This window comes from Zea mays, chromosome 1 (assembly GCF_902167145.1).
Source record: "Zea mays cultivar B73 chromosome 1, Zm-B73-REFERENCE-NAM-5.0, whole genome shotgun sequence".
NCBI classification, from domain to species: domain Eukaryota; kingdom Viridiplantae; phylum Streptophyta; class Magnoliopsida; order Poales; family Poaceae; genus Zea; species Zea mays.
In genome coordinates, this window is record NC_050096.1 from 182,376,675 (window position 1) to 182,393,063 (window position 16,389).

Here is a 16,389-nt window from a genome sequence, read left to right on the forward strand (position 1 = left end):
TTTTGGGCCGAGGCGGTCAACACCGCCTGCTACACCATCAACCGGTTGTATCTACACCGAATCCTCAAGAAGACATCTTATGAACTCCTAACCGGTAAAAAGCCCAACATCTCATATTTTAGAGTCTTTGGTAGCAAATGCTTTATTCTTGTTAAAAGAGGTAGAAAATCTAAATTTGCTCCTAAGACTGTAGAAGGCTTTTTACTAGGATATGATTCAAACACAAGGGCATATAGAGTCTTTAATAAGTCCTCCGGACAAGTTGAAGTTTCTTGTGACGTTGTGTTTGATGAGACTAACGGCTCTCAAGTAGAGCAAGTTGATCTTGATGAGATAGGTATTGAAGAGGCTCCATGCATCGCGCTAAGGAACATGTCCATTGGGGATGTGTGTCCTAAGGAATCCGAAGAGCCTCCAAATGCACAAGATCAACCATCCTCCTCCACGCAAGCATCTCCACCAACTCAAAATGAGGGTGAGGCTCAAGTTGATGAAGGACAAGATCAAGAAGATGAGCCACCTCAAGATGACGACAATGATCAAGGGGGAGATGCAAATGATCAAGACAAGGAGGATGAAGAACAAAGGCCACCACACCCAAGAGTCCACCAAGCAATCCAACAAAATCACCTCGTCGACACCATCCTCGGCGACATTCATAAGGGGGTAACCACTAGATCTCGGGTTGCACATTTTTGTGAGCATTACTCTTTTGTTTCCTCTATTGAGCCACACAGGGTAGAGGAAGCACTTCAAGATTCGTATTGGGTAGTGGCGATGCAAGAGGAGCTCAACAACTTCACTAGGAATGAGGTATGGCATTTAGTTCCACGTCCTAATCAAAATGTTGTAGGAACCAAATGGGTCTTCCGCAACAAGCAAGACGAGCATGGTGTGGTGACAAGGAACAAAGCTCGACTTGTGGCCAAGGGATACTCCCAAGTCAAAGGTTTGGATTTCGGTGAAACCTATGCACCCGTAGCTAGGCTTGAGTCAATTCGAATATTATTGGCCTATGCTACTTACCATGGCTTCAAGCTTTATCAAATGGACGTGAAAAGTGCCTTCCTCAATGGACCAATCAAGGAAGAGGTCTATGTTGAGCAACCTCCCGGCTTTGAAGATAGTGAGTACCCTAACCATGTCTATAAACTCTCTAAGGCGCTTTATGGGCTCAAGCAAGCCCCAAGAGCATGGTATGAATGCCTTAGAGATTTCCTTATCACTAATGGATTCAAAGTCGGGAAGGCCGATCCTACTTTATTCACTAAAACTCTTGAAAATAACTTGTTTGTATGCCAAATTTATGTTGATGATATTATATTTGGGTCTACTAACGAGTCTACATGTGAAGAATTTAGTAGGATCATGACACAAAAATTCGAGATGTCTATGATGGGGGAGTTGAAGTATTTCTTAGGATTTCAAGTAAAGCAACTCCAAGAGGGCACCTTCCTAAGCCAAACGAAGTATACTCAAGATATTTTAAGCAAGTTTGGAATGAAGGATGCTAAACCCATCAAGACACCCATGGGAACCAATGGGCATCTCGACCTCGACGAGGAAGGTAAATCCGTCGATCAAAAGGTATACCGGTCGATGATAGGATCTTTGCTATATTTATGTGCATCTCGACCGGATATTATGCTTTCCGTGTGCATGTGTGCAAGATTCCAAACCGACCCTAAGGAAGCTCACCTTACGGCCGTAAAACGAATCTTGAGATATTTGGTTTATACTCCTAAGTTTGGGCTTTGGTACCCTAGGGGATCCACATTTGATTTGATTGGTTATTCCGATGCCGATTGGGCGGGTTGTAAAATTAATAGAAAGAGCACATCGGGGACTTGCCAGTTCTTGGGAAGATCCTTGGTGTCTTGGGCTTCAAAGAAGCAAAATTCAGTAGCTCTTTCTACCGCCGAAGCCGAGTACATTGTCGCAGGCCATTGTTGCGCGCAACTACTTTGGATGAGGCAAACCCTTAGGGACTATGGTTACATATTAACCAAAGTTCCTCTTCTATGTGATAATGAGAGTGCAATCAAAATAGCGGATAATCCCGTCGAGCATAGCCGCACTAAACACATAGCCATTCGGTATCATTTTCTTAGGGATCACCAACAAAAGGGAGATATCGAGATTTCATACATTAATACTAAAGATCAATTAGCCGATATCTTTACCAAGCCTCTTGATGAACAAACTTTTAACAAACTTAGGCATGAGCTAAATATTCTTGATTCTAGGAACTTCTTTTGTTGATTTGCACACATAGCTCATTATATACCTTTGATCATGTCTCTTTCATATGCTATGACTAATGTGTCCTCAAGTCTATTTCAAACCAAGTCATAGGTCTATTGAAAGGGATTTGGAGTCTTCGCCGAAGACAAAGGCTTCCACTCTGTAACTTATCCTTCGCCGTCGCTCCGCGCATCTCTCCATCTTTTGGGGGAGAGTCCAAAGCAAAAGGACTTCGTCTTTGGTATAATCTTCACTCATTTATTTATGACCAAAGGGGGAGAGAGTAATTCAAGGGCTCTAATGATTCCGTTTTTGGCGATTCATGCCAAAGGGGGAGAGAGTATGAGCCCAAAGCAAAAGGACCGCACCACCACCTAATTTTAAAAAGAGTTTTTCAATTGGTATGATTCTCAATTGATAAATTTCAAATTGGTATCTTATTGTGTTCAAAAGGGGGAGAAAGTAGTATTTCAAAATTGATATCTCAAAACCCTCTTGAACACTAAGAGGAGAATTTCATCTAGGGGGAGTTTTGTTATGTCAAAGGAAAAACATTTGAAACAGGGGGAGAAAATTTCAAATCTTGAAAATGCTTTGCAAAATCTTATTCATTTACCTTTGACTATTTGCAAAAGTACTTTGAAAAGAATTTACAAAAGTATTTGCAAAAACAAAACATGTGGTGCAAGCGTGGTCCAAAATGTTAAAAACAAAGAAACAATCCATGCATATCTTATGAGTAGTTATATTGGCTCAATTCCAAGCAACCTTTGCACTTACATTATGCAAACTAGTTCAATTATGCATTTCTATATTTGCTTTGGTTTGTGTTGGCATCAATCACCAAAAAGGGGGAGATTGAAAGGGAATTAGGCTTACACCTATTTCCTAATTGATTTTGGTGGTTGAATTGCCCAACACAAATAATTGGAATAACTAGTTTTGCTCTAGTGTATAAGTTAAACAGGTGCCAAAGGTTCACACTTAGCCAATAAAAAGACCAAGTATTGGGTTCAACAAAAGAGCAAAGGGATAACCGAAGTGTGCCCTGGTCTGGCGCACCGGACTGTCCGGTGCACCAGGGGACTTCACGCTGAACTCCTCACCTTCGGGAAAATCCAGAGGCGCTCCGCTATAATTCATCGGACTGTCCGGTGTACACCGGACAGTGTCCGGTGCCCCAGGGAAGAGCGACTCTGGAACTCGCCAGCTTCGGGAATTTGCTCCGCTATAATTCACCGGACTGTCCGGTGTACACCGGACAGTGTCCGGTGCCCCAAGGAAGAGCGGCTCTAGAACTCGCCAGCCTCGGGAATTCGCTCTGCTATAATTCACCGGGCTGTCCGGTGAGCCAGCGGAGCAACGGCTATTCGGCGCCAACGGTCACATGCAACAACATTTAATGCGTGCCAGAAGCGCGCAAAAGTCAGGCACACGTGCGCTGGCACACCGGACACTCTACAGTACATGTTCGGTGTGCCACTGGACAGCCAGGCGGGCCCAGAAGTCAGAAGCTCCAACGGTCGAATCCCAACGGCCTGGTGACGTGGCTGGCGCACCGGACATGTCCGGTGTGCACCGGATTGTCCGGTGCACCATGCGACAGACAGCCCCACCAAACGACTAGTTTGGTGGTTGGGGCTATAAATACCCCCAACCACCCCACATTCAAATCATCCAAGTTTTCCCACTTCAACTACTTACAAGAGCTCTAGCATTCAATTCTAGACACACCCAAGTGATCAAATCCTCTCCAAACTCCACACAACGCCCTAGTGATTAGTGAGAGAGATTTTCTTGTGTTCTTTCGAGCTCTTGCGCTTGGATTGCTTTCTTCTTTCTTTGATTCCTCATTGCGATCAAACTCACTTGTAATTGAGGCAAGAGACACCAATCTTGTGGTGGTCCTTGTGGGAACTTTGTGTTCCAAGTGATTGAGAAGAAAAACTCACTCGGTCCGAGGGATCGTTTGAGAGAGGGAAAGGGTTGAAAGAGACCCGGTCTTTGTGACCACCTCAACGGGGAGTAGGTTTGCGAGAACCGAACCTCGGTAAAACAAATCCACGTGTCTCACTCCTTATTCGCTTGCGATTTGTTTTGCACCCTCTCTCGCGGACTCGATTATATTTCTAACGCTAACCCGGCTTGTAGTTGTGATTATTTTTGAGAATTTCAGTTTCGCCCTATTCACCCCCCCCCCCTCTAGGCGACTTTCAACACCTTATCCTGACACACGCGTTCCTCAGTCGGCAGGGCCGAAGTGACCGCAGTCACTTCGCCCTTCCACTGACCGACCTGACAGGAAAACAGCGCCGCTCGCCCCTCTCCGACTGTTGTGCCACCCGCTAGGGTGGGGCTGACAACGGCTAAGTTCAGCCTCAGGCACAACAGGAAGCTCTGCCTCGCCCGACCCCAGGGCTCGGCCCCCGCCTAGGCCTCAGAAGGTGTTCTCCGCCTCGCCCGACCCTAGAGCTCGGCCTCAACTTCGGCCTCGGAAGATGGTCTCCGCCTCGCCCGACCCCAGGGCTCGGCCTCAACCTCGACCTCGGAAGGAATCGCGTCCTCACCCGACCCCGGCCTCGCCCTCAGGAGGAGTCTCCGCCTCACCCGATCTTGGGCTCAGGCCGACCGCGCCATAGGGGATACATCATTGCCCTACCCCTGACTAGCTCAGGCTACGGGGAACAAGACCGGCGTCCCATCTGGCTCGCCCCGGTAAACAAGTAATGATGGCACCCCGCGTGCGTCCATGACGACGGCGGTTCTCAAGCCCCCTACGGAAGCAAGGAGACGTCAGTAAGGTCCCAGCAGCCCCGACAGCTGTGCTTCTACAGGGCTCAAGCGCTCCTCCGACGGCCACGACACCGCACACACAGGGCTCTAGCACCTCTCCGACAGCCACGTTGGCATGTACACAGAGCTCTGGCACCTCTCTGCTAGACACGTTAGCGCATAGCTACACCCCCATTGTACACCTGGAGCCTCTCCTTGCATCTATAAAAGGAAGGTCCAGGGCCCTCATGCGAGAGGGTGGTCGCGGGGGAGGATGGGCTGACGAACAGGCTCGCTCTCTCTCTCTCTCCCTCGCGAGCGCTTGTAACCCCTACTGCGAGCGCATCCCCCTGGCGCAGGATAACACGAGCCACGGTTCTCCCCCTCTTGTGTTCCATCTCGCGCCAACCCATCTGGGCTGGGACACGCAGCGACAATCTTACTCGTCGGTTCAGGGACCCCCGGGGTCGAAACGCCGATAGTTGGCATACAAATAAAGTTATATAAGGACAACCCATGGAGCCTTCTGGCTCCTGCAGCACTCCACTCATTGAACTCCAAGGAGATGAACCGCATAATACTACTGATAAATTTAAACACATCATAAGAACTTTGTGTGGTCATTTGTCATCAGTATTTCATAATATACCACAAAGTTAATAAATTTCAGCTTTATCTATCAGTATGACCAAATATATTACAAACATACAAGAAATACAGGTAACGGAAATATAGATGACACTGCTAGTGGAGCTTCTCCAGATAAAGGATAGATGGCATACCTCACCGCTGACACTGAACTTAAATTGATGAAGGTGCCAATGGTCCTGCTGCCACCTCTGACCCGTTACAACAAAACCAACAACAGCACCAGCTGCCACAACTGAGTAGCGCGCATCGAGGGGGCGAGGGCGGCGCGCCGAGGAGGCACTGGCGCGCGGCGGCGCGTGGCTGAGAGGAGGCACGGGAGTGCGGCGGCGTGTGGTGGCGAGGAAGCACGTGCGCGCGGCCGAGGGGCGAGGGCGCACGACCGAGGGCGCGCGGCAGCACGCACCGATGGGGCGAGGGCGGCGCGCCGAGGAGGCACCGGCGCGCGGCGGCGCGTGGCCGAGGAGGCAAGGGCGGGGCGGCGCGAGGTGGCGAGGGGGCACGGCGGCGCTAGGACGCGGCGACGCGAGGTGGCGAGGGAGCCGGCGGACGAGGCAAAGGAGAGCGGCGGCGAACGAGGCAAGGAGACGAGGCAAGGAGAGTGGTGGCTGGGCAGGTAGCTGGTTTAGGGTAAATTGAATAAGAGTGTCGGTATAGTAAAAAACCCACACTTTTAATTTAAGAGTGTCAGTTTTCGTGGGACCCCGACACTCTTAAATTAAGAGTGTCGGTACAGTGAAACCCACACTTTTACCTGTATTAAGAGTGTCGGGGCCGACACTCTTAAACTTACCGACACTCCTTCAACGTTTTCTTGTAGTCACAAATAAATTTTGAGGTAGTGAGTTTTATTGTTAAAAAAAGTAATCCATTTGGCTCCATACATTGGACTCTTGGGTGGAGGATAACAGTGCGACAGCTGTACGCCGCAACACATTTATTCATTCACTAGGTCACTCTTGAGTAGGAAAGCTGCTTCCGCATGTCCGTCTTGTGACTATGCAATCAAGCAAATGCACCATGTAGGACGTGCAAATAGACGAAAGTCATTGTGCTAAACACAAAAACTAAGTTGTTCCACACACAATGCTCTAGGATGTGATACAATTCTACAACAATATATACTAGATTCACCAAGAACGCCTCTCTAGCTAGTTGCATTTGCCATGTGTGACGGAACTTTGGACTTGTTCTATATTCCTCAATACCTCCCAAGCCTACAATTACCAAGACTGCGAATTTCAACAGTGTCATTGTCACACTCGTCTTCAAACCAAACCCTCGCCATCTCATCTTTTTAGGGCAGCCAAGGCAAGGTATCATTATATACAGCGCCAAGGTCGTAATGCATGACCTCAATAACAAAAAAAATAAGGCCGTATATATATATATATATATATATATATATATATATATATATATATATATATATATATATATATATATATATATATATATATATATATATATATATATATATATATATATATATATATATATATATATATATATATATATATATATATATATATATGCTCAGGCCACCGATCTGAGTAGCTTATTAAAGAAGCCAACGCTTCTTTCATTAGGCCCAGGTACGCAGCTATGGAATGCGGGGGAGGCGTTGCGAAATATGGAACAGGTTGAGAATTTTGTCACAGATAGCAAATGGGACAAGCTAGCTAGAGAGGCATTCATCTTAACATAGCAACAGATGAAGCGGATTTTATTTATTTACAGACATGGAACTTTAAATTTGTCATCTCAATTAATCATCTAAAGACGGAAATTGATTTTGAGACACGTCTCTTAAGCGTCCTGATATGTAGTTAAAACATTTAAAAAAAATTGGACCTCTCTTAACATGCATCCGACTATTCTGAAAATCAATTATTAGGCCTGATATTTACGGCTCTTAATAGGCCTGATATTTTCATCTATGAAACCATCTATGACAATTGAATGAAAACAAAAACAAAACACATGATCTGTATAAGTGCGGTACAAACATAAGATTTGTGGCGCCTTCACATGTTCTCTCTTTACCACTTTGCTATAACGCTATTTATTTGTGCATAAAGGGGAGATGCTTTTATTTCATCTAAAGTTTACTCGTAAACATTGTTTTACATTGTTGACTGTACTGTTCGCAAAGTAAAGTTTGAATATGGACATAGATATGGATAAACTGTTGAAGCTAGTCTAAGAGCCTTTGTTATCGGTTAGCAAAAAACCAGTACTAAAAAAGTTTCGAAGCTTTAGTACTTGTTGATACCGGTACTAAATTGGACTTTTAATTAATACTATCTTCGTTCTCAAATATTTGTCGTCCACTAGTTTATTTTTGAACTAATCGGCGACAAATAAAAAAGAACGGGGAGAGTAGTGTATTTAACACTAACCGGTCATTGAATTGGGACCAAAACCAATAGCAGCCGGGTAGTAAATCTTATTTTGGTACCAGCTAGACAGCTAGTTCTAATTTAAACAGGACTGAAGTCTGATGTCCAAAGCCCTTTTTTTTATAACGCATGCCCATCAATTTATTTAATACAATAATTCGAATACCATGTTAAAAAATTATATACATGGACTTATCAAGCAAAGGAACAGTACTTAAGCCACACTGGTTGCATTGTTACATTCTCCCTACCATTTATATTTACTCGATCTCCTGAAGTTAGTGTGACGATGCTAGTATGTATGGGATAGTCTTATATAGCCATAGTTTCCATATAAGTTTGAAAGTAATGGTGAATAGAACACAACTCATATCTCTTAGGCCATTAACAATTATCACGGCAGCGATCATCATCAATCGACTGGCAACGACCATGATCACGACTACAAGTCTGTGCAGGTGGTTCTTTACCTGCTTGCAAGAGGAGCACCTGTGTTCCAAACACGTCTCCGTCCCTGTCTCCTGCTTCTCTCAGTGAACCCTATTCTCGTTAATCCACTCATTCTTTACCATGGTGACAAGCAACCAGTACCGGTTTCCATGGTTGCGCGTGGCGTGAGTCCCTAGCTTGTCGGCACAAGCAGCAACCTGATAGTCATACTTCACGTCCATGGCACAATAGATGACCATGGCTGCCATGGGAGGGTGCAGCTGCATGCCGCGTTGGAAGGCCAACAATCCTTGTCCTCAGAATGGAAGGCCGAGATGGGTCGGTGCGTGACATGGAGCGATATGAAAGCAACTATCCTGATGCCTCTCATACCCCACCTCCAAACCAAACTATATGTTGCTTCGATCCACCCGTGCTTCTTATTAGATGACTGTATAGCTACTAGCTATGTGAAATGCAACCACCACACATGTTTTGCCCATATATATAATACCAAGAACCGGGTAGATATCTTGCCTAGTGTCATGGCAAATGAAAGCAGCAAGCGCGAAACACTATAAATGCCCCCCATGTGATGCTGTTCGTGGCATTGATCCAAGCATATCAAATCCGAGTGAGGTGTTATTGGCATTGATCCATGGGTCAGTGCGTATTTGTTACATGTGTTGGTATATATTTCTCAATAACGTCTACTGGATCTCCAATCGTTATTGGACAACCACTCAACCAGAATTAAAGATGTGAATCTTTAGTGGGTGTTTGGTTTCTAGGGACTAATGTTTAGTCCCTTCATTTTATTCCATTTTAGTATATAAATTGACAAATATAGAAACTAAAATAGAGTTTTAGTTTCTATATTTGATAATTTTGTAACTAAAGTGGAATAAAATGTAGGGACTAAAAATTAGTCCCTAGAAACCAAACACCCCCTTAGTCTCATTTGTATAGCCCGCTACAAAAGTGAGGTCTTTAGTGCTGGCTCGTGTCTCTCGTCGGTACTAAAGGGTTCACCTTTAGTATTGATTGAAGCTATGAATCGGTACTAAAGAGGAGACTTTTAGTACCGCTTCATTCAAGAAAATGTAAGAAAATTTGTAAATCAACGCGTTCTTATTACGGACAACATTCACGAAACGCAGTGAAGCCCATCAATTCTCTGTACCCGGCCCACTATGGCCAGCCATACATGGAAGCCCAGCATTCCTCACACCTACACATGGGGGTGGGACCGGGGGACAGAAACTATGGTTGGTCTGCCGGACTGCCGCCACCAACCAACGAGGCAGTGCACTTGGAGTTAGATAGAGCTGCCTATCCACCCTGCAGCTAGCCCTGCTACTACTATACTACGCACGTAACGCTCGCACGCAGCCGATCCTCCCTTTCTTCTCTACCCGGCCAGACTTCTCCTTTTCGGATCATATAAACCATCACCTACGTACACCAAGAAATGTCGTCCATGCATCTCTACCTCGATCGTCAGTCCAGCTTGTGGTCGACGTACTACGTCATCCTAGGTTAAATTTCCACCGTCGTCAGCCACAATATGGCTGCCATGCTCGTCCGCTCGTCGCCTTGCCTCCTCCTCGTCGCCGTCATCGCGTTGTGCGCGTCGTCGTCCTGTGTGCTTGTTGTGCCGGCGGCGGCGACCATGGCTGAGAACGCCGTGCAGCAGCCCGCGATGCCGTCGTCGCCCCAGCAGCCGGGCCTAGCTGCTACTACCGCAGGCAAGCACTGATCAGCTTAACTCGCAACTGCTTCTGCAGTTCGCCACTTCAACGAGAGGATCGATCCACCACCGCTCGCCGGCCGACGTGTCTAATATATACGAATAAAATAAAATGTGCTGCATGGCTGCAGGTCAGACGACCACCGCCACGCCAGATGCATCGTCGTCGACGTCAGCCGCGGTGGCGGCGCTCCCACCGTCGGCGCCGTCTGGAACCGCAACCGCCGCCACCGCTCCGAAGAAGTTCCCGCAACCGAGCCCCGGCGGCGTGGGCGGCGGGCCGTACCAGCAGCCAGGCGGCGTGGGCGGGCCGTACCAACCAGGCGGCGTCGGCGAGCCGTACCAGCCAGGAGGCGGAGGCCACGGCGAGCCGTACCTGCCCGCGGCGGAGGTGGCCTCGGCGCTGCCGGTGCCGACGCCCGACGAGCTGCCCAGCGGGGCCAGCCTGGGGTTCGGCAGCAACGGTGGCCTCGGGTTCGGCGGCCCCGGCGACGAGTGCTGCGGCGGCCCGGGAGGCTACGGCTGGTTCGGCGGGCCCGGCGGCTTTGGCCCCGGAACCTACGGATACAGTGGGCCCCTCTACTGGGGGGCGGCGCCGGCAGCGGCGGGGTCCTTTGGACGCGTCACCAACGTCCTGCTGCCTCTCGTCGTGGCTTATGTTTCTTCATGCGTTTTCGCTTAGCTTTTACTGTACTATTTTTACTACTATGGCCCCCTATAGCAAGGCTCTAGCTTGCTCCGGCTCTGGCTTCTCTGGTTTATTGGCTTCTCTCGACGAGCCAAAGCTGTTTTGTATTTTCGTTTGGCAAAATAGCTCCTCCTGTGTTTTTCGAATCGTGTATAAGGAAAATGTCCATAGTACCTATGCCTCGTTTATTTAGTTGTACACATATAAGGAGCATATATATTATTACGTATGAATATTACGACATTAAACATAGTCATATGAGCTATATAATATTGCGTCCTACTTTCTTATTTATACATCCATATTGGTAATTTCATACATCATGCCCAAGAAGACCTAGAAAGTAAGATTGCTTTTGCAATGTTGTCATAAGATTTATCCATGGAGCGATCATTGGAGTATGGACACGATGTGTCGGATGCATTTCTATATCTACAAGGAATGGTTGGCACGTATTCAAGACTGCGATCACACTTACAAAAATCTTTGTCATCTTGATCGTTTTCACGAATATAGTTATGCATGCACATGCTAGCTGCGACAATCATCCTTTGTTTGTCCATAGAGTAACTTGGCATCTTTAGAAGTATACGCCACTTCATTTTCCACACACTAAATGTGCGTTCCACTGCATTAAGAATACTTGAGTACAAATGATTAAAATGCTCTTGCTCACCATTTGGTGCAGGACCCTTTCTCCAGTCAGGAACATGATACCTTTCACCCTTGTATGGGCCAAGTAGCCAGGCCTATTGGGATATCCCGCATCAACAGTATAATATTTTCCTAAGGCAAAGTAGTAAAGTAAATTAGAACATTGTGACACATTAACAAAATGAATTTGGAAAGGCCGAATATCATATAAAATATTGATTTACCTGAAGGAGGATGTGGAAACAAGTCCCTATCATGCTCCAACGCATGAAACAAGACACTAGTATCATGCATTGACCCTGGCTGTCTAATAGATGCATATGTGAATCGCATGTCGAAGTCAACAATGGCAAGCACATTTTGGGTAGCCTTCCCACTTCAATCATTGTACCTGATTAGATTATGTGACGGTGGTACCGCTGCTATGTGAGTACCATCTATTGCACCAATGCAATATTTAAAAAATGGCATCATCCTACGATCTTTGGTAATTCTTGGGTGTGTTGTAGAAAAATTTGGATCTATTGGCCTTATGTAGTCCTCACACATCCCCACCACACAATTCAGGACCTCTTCAAATTTTCTGCTGATAATCTCCCGTGAATGCTTCAAAACATGTTGTGCAGCACTATTGCACCAACCATGGCCACATGTAACTAAAAAGATGGCAAGAGACTCCAACGAATGCATATGAAGCGAAGATACGAGACCATAAGTACTCACTAGCAAATCATGCAATCTATAAAACAGGAATGCATCCATCCGAAACATCATGTGGCTTCCTCCAGGAGTACCCAAAGTTTCCATGACCCATGCATATCCACTTTGTGATGAAGTCCTTTCCTCATTTTTGTCCAAATATGTCAAATAATATTTTCCTAGAACAATAGCAGTACATGATATATTGTTCTGAACAATCTGTATCATTGCTATTGCTTGTGTTCTCCATTCATCATCATCACATACGCTATCATCATCACATACGCATCCCATCCTATATCGGTCTCCTTGTTTGCCAGTTGCCTCCAAATACCATAATCAATTTTCAACTTTTCCCACTTGTTTTTGAATTGTTTTCTTTCATACAAAATACCTATTCTTTGGTAGAAATTTTGAATCACATTTTTATACCCAATCTTATTCAAATGCGTGTTTGAACGATTGCCATTTTCAACTTCTTCAGCAAATATTTCGCAAACAACCTTAGTGTTCTCATCACTCCAGTCCGCTTGATTGTTATTGAAATGCATGCATATTATGGCACATTACTATGGAGCGAATGATAATGGTACCATGATAAAATTATTACCTTGCATCAGCGAGGTTGACGTCCAGGGAGACAGAGCGTGTAGAGGAGCGAGTTACAGCAGCTGGAGGTCGAGGTGCACGCCCGCCCCTACGACGAGCTGATGGTGCTGGAGTTTGGCCGATGGTGCTCATCGGTGATGCACCATAGTTACCATCTTCGGACATCCAGTCTTCCCCCAAAGTGGCGGCCGCTGCTCCATGAAACCATGCTGAGAGTTCATTGTCGTCACCAAGCTTAACACCATTGTCTTTGAAAGGGAAATGTGCCTTTGGGCCATTTCTAAGTATTTTGGTGATTAAGTGCCAACACAAGTGCTTAAATGTGAATCTATGCCCATGGATGAACAAAGTGAAAATCACAAGTAAAGGTATGTTTCTAAGCCTTAGTACATTGGTTTTGTGTACTAATATATTTGTCTAAGTGTTAGAAACAGAGAGAAGAAGAAAAGGAGAATGTTGGCTGTGTACAGCCAACAGGCTGTTTCGGTCTGGGGCACCGGACTGTCCGGTGGTGCACCGGACAGTGTCCGGTGCGCCAGGCTGCCTCGGGCGAAGTGGTCGCTCTCGGGAATCAGCCGACGGCGTACGGCTAAAATTCACCGGACTGTCCGGTGTGCACCGGACTGTCCGGTGAGCCAACGGTCGGCCGAGCCAACGGTCGGCTGAGGAATCTGCGCGCGACACGTGGTCTGGCCAACGGTCGGAAGGAGGCACCGGACTGTCCGGTGTGCACCGGACTGTCCGGTGCGCCAGATCTGCAACGGTCGGCAACGGTCGGCTTCGCCATTTAAGGAAGGGAATCGGGCACCGGACAGTGTCCGGTGTGCACCGGACTGTCCGGTGCGCCCGACGACAGAAGGCAAGGATAGCCTTCCAGATGTGTTCTCAACGGCTCCTAGCTGCCTTGGGGCTATAAAAGGGACCCCTAGGCGCATGGAGGAGTACACCAAGCATTCCTACAACACTCCTAAGCACCAAGACATCGATCTCGCGCATTTGTTTCATTGTGATAGCATATAGAGCTCTTGTGGAGTTGTGAACTCTTTGAGTTGTGTTGCGAGCTCTTGTTGCGACTTGTGTGCGTGCTGTTGCTCTGATCTTTTGAAGTCTTGTGTGTGTTGCTCATCCCCTTACTTACTCCGTGATTCTTTGTGAACATCAAAAGTGTAAGGGCGAGAGGCTCCAAGTTGTGGAGATTCCTCGCAAACGGGATTGAGAAAAGAAAAGCAAGAACACCGTGGTATTCAAGTTGATCATTGGATCACTTGAGAGGAGTTGAGTGCAACTCTCGTCCATTGGGACGCCACAACGTGGAGTAGGCAAGTTTTGTACTTGGCCGAACCACGGGATAACCACCGTGTCATCTCTGTGATTGATTTATTGTGGTTATTGTGTTTTGACTCCTCTCTAGCCACTTGGCCATAATTGTGCTAACACTTAATAAGTTTTTGTGGCTTAAAGTTTTGAAGTTTTACAGGATCACCTATTCACCCCCCCTCTAGGTGCTCTCAATTGGTATCGGAGCCGTTCTCTTCAAGAAAGGGACTAGCCGCCCGAAGAGATGGATCCTAAGGGGAAGGGAATCGTGATCAACGATAAGGAGAAGGAGTCCTTCATCAATGAGCTCAAAGATGACAAGCTTACCGACTCTGGCTCGGGTCATAGACGAAAGGAAGGGAAGAAGAAGAAGACGAGGCGCATCAAGGAGATCGTCTACTACGACGACAGTGATGAGTCTACTTCTTCCCAAAAGGACGACGACCACAACGACTACGAGCAAAGGAAACCGGTTAATTCTAACTTTTCCTTTGACTACTCTCGTATTCCGCAAAGCTCAAATTCACATTTGCTTTCCATTCCACTCGGCAAGCCCCCACACTTTGATGGGGAGGACTACGGATTTTGGAGCCACAAAATGCGTAGTCACCTATTTTCTCTCCATCCTAGTATATGGGAGATTGTAGATAGTGGAATGCACTTTAATAGTTCGGATAGTCCTATATTCATTAATGAGCAAATCCATAAGAATGCACAAGCTACTACTGTTCTTCTAGCTTCATTGTGCAGGGATGAATATAACAAAGTGAGTGGCTTGGATAACGCCAAGCAAATCTGGGATACCCTCAAGATCTCTCATGAGGGAAATGATGCTACCTTGCTCACCAAAATGGAGTTGGTGGAGGGCGAGCTTGGACGGTTCGCGATGATAAGGGGCGAGGAGCCAACTCAAACATACAACCGGCTCAAGACCCTTATCAACAAAATAAGGAGCTACGGAAGCACGCGATGGACGGACCACGATGTCGTCCGACTAATGCTAAGGTCCTTTACCGTTCTTGATCCTCATTTGGTGAATAATATTCGTGAGAATCCCAGGTACACCAAAATGTCGCCCGAAGAAGTCTTAGGAAAATTCGTCAGCGGGCGAATGATGATCAAGGAGGCAAGGTACGTGGACGACGCCTTGAATGGACCGATCAACGAACCACAACCTTTTGCTCTCAAAGCAACAAGAAGCAAGGAGGTGCTACCTAGCAAGGTTGCACAAATTGAGGCGGTCGGACTTAATGATGAAGAGATGGCTCTCATCATAAAACGCTTCAAGACGGTGCTAAAGGGTCACAAGGGGCAGCCAAGCAAGACCAAGACGAAGGGGAAGCGCTCATGCTTCAAGTGCGGTAAGATTGGTCATTTTATCGCTAACTGCCCTGATAATGATAGTGACCAGGAAAAGGGAAACAAGAGGGAAAAGAAGAAGCATTACAAGAAGGCAAAGGGCGAGGCGCATCTAGGCAAGGAGTGGGACTCGGATTGCTCGTCTTCCGACTCCGACAATGAAGGACTCGCCGCCACCGCCTTCAACAAATCAACCCTCTTCCCCAACGAGCGTCACACATGCCTTATGGCAAGGGAGAAGAAGGTATGTACTCGCAACTCTACCTATGCTTCTTCAAGTGAGGACGAATCTAGTGATGAGGATGAAGTAGATTATTCATGTTTGTTCAAGGGCTTAGATAGATCTAAGATAGACAAAATTAATGAATTAATTGATGCCTTGAATGAAAAGAATATACTTTTAGAAAAGCAAGAGGATTTGTTATATGAAGAACATGATAAGTTTGTAGAGGCTCAAAAATCCCTTGCATTAGAAATTAAGAGGAATGAAATGCTTGCTTGTGAAGTGTCAACATGCCATGATTCTATTTCTAACTTAAAGAGCATAAACGATGATTTAAATGCTAAACTAGTAGAAGCAAATAAATCCAACTCTTGTGTTGAATATGTTGAAATTTGCACTAGGTGTAAGGATATTGATATTAATGCTTGTAGCGAACACTTAGTTTCTATTTCAAAATTGAATGATGAATTAGCTAGTCTTAATGCTCAACTTAAGACTAGCAAGAGTAATTTTGATAAACTAAAATTTGCTAGGGATGCCTACACGGTTGGTAGACACCCCTCAATTAAGGATGGGCTTGGCTTCAAGAGGGAAG

The 16,389-nt window shown here is 46.3% G+C and overlaps 1 protein-coding gene across 1 annotated transcript; it reads left to right on the plus strand.

Moving 5' to 3' along the window:
* The first annotated feature begins 9,904 nt into the window (after positions 1-9,904).
* On the plus strand, positions 9,905-11,220 carry LOC100273770 (uncharacterized). Its single transcript, NM_001165485.2, has 2 exons — positions 9,905-10,243; positions 10,377-11,220. Exons 1-2 carry the CDS (start codon positions 10,063-10,065, stop codon positions 10,925-10,927), a joined length of 732 nt encoding a protein of 243 aa, NP_001158957.1. The 5' UTR covers positions 9,905-10,062; the 3' UTR covers positions 10,928-11,220.
* The last annotated feature ends 5,169 nt before the right edge of the window (positions 11,221-16,389 follow it).

Bases quoted from the DNA above. Each gene is read 5' to 3' on its own strand.
- LOC100273770 (NM_001165485.2), top strand. From the start codon at position 10,063: ATGGCTGCCATGCTCGTCCGCTCGTCGCCTTGCCTCCTCCTCGTCGCC. The intron at 10,244-10,376 runs GCAAGCACTGAT...GCATGGCTGCAG, and splicing joins CCTAGCTGCTACTACCGCAG to GTCAGACGACCACCGCCACG.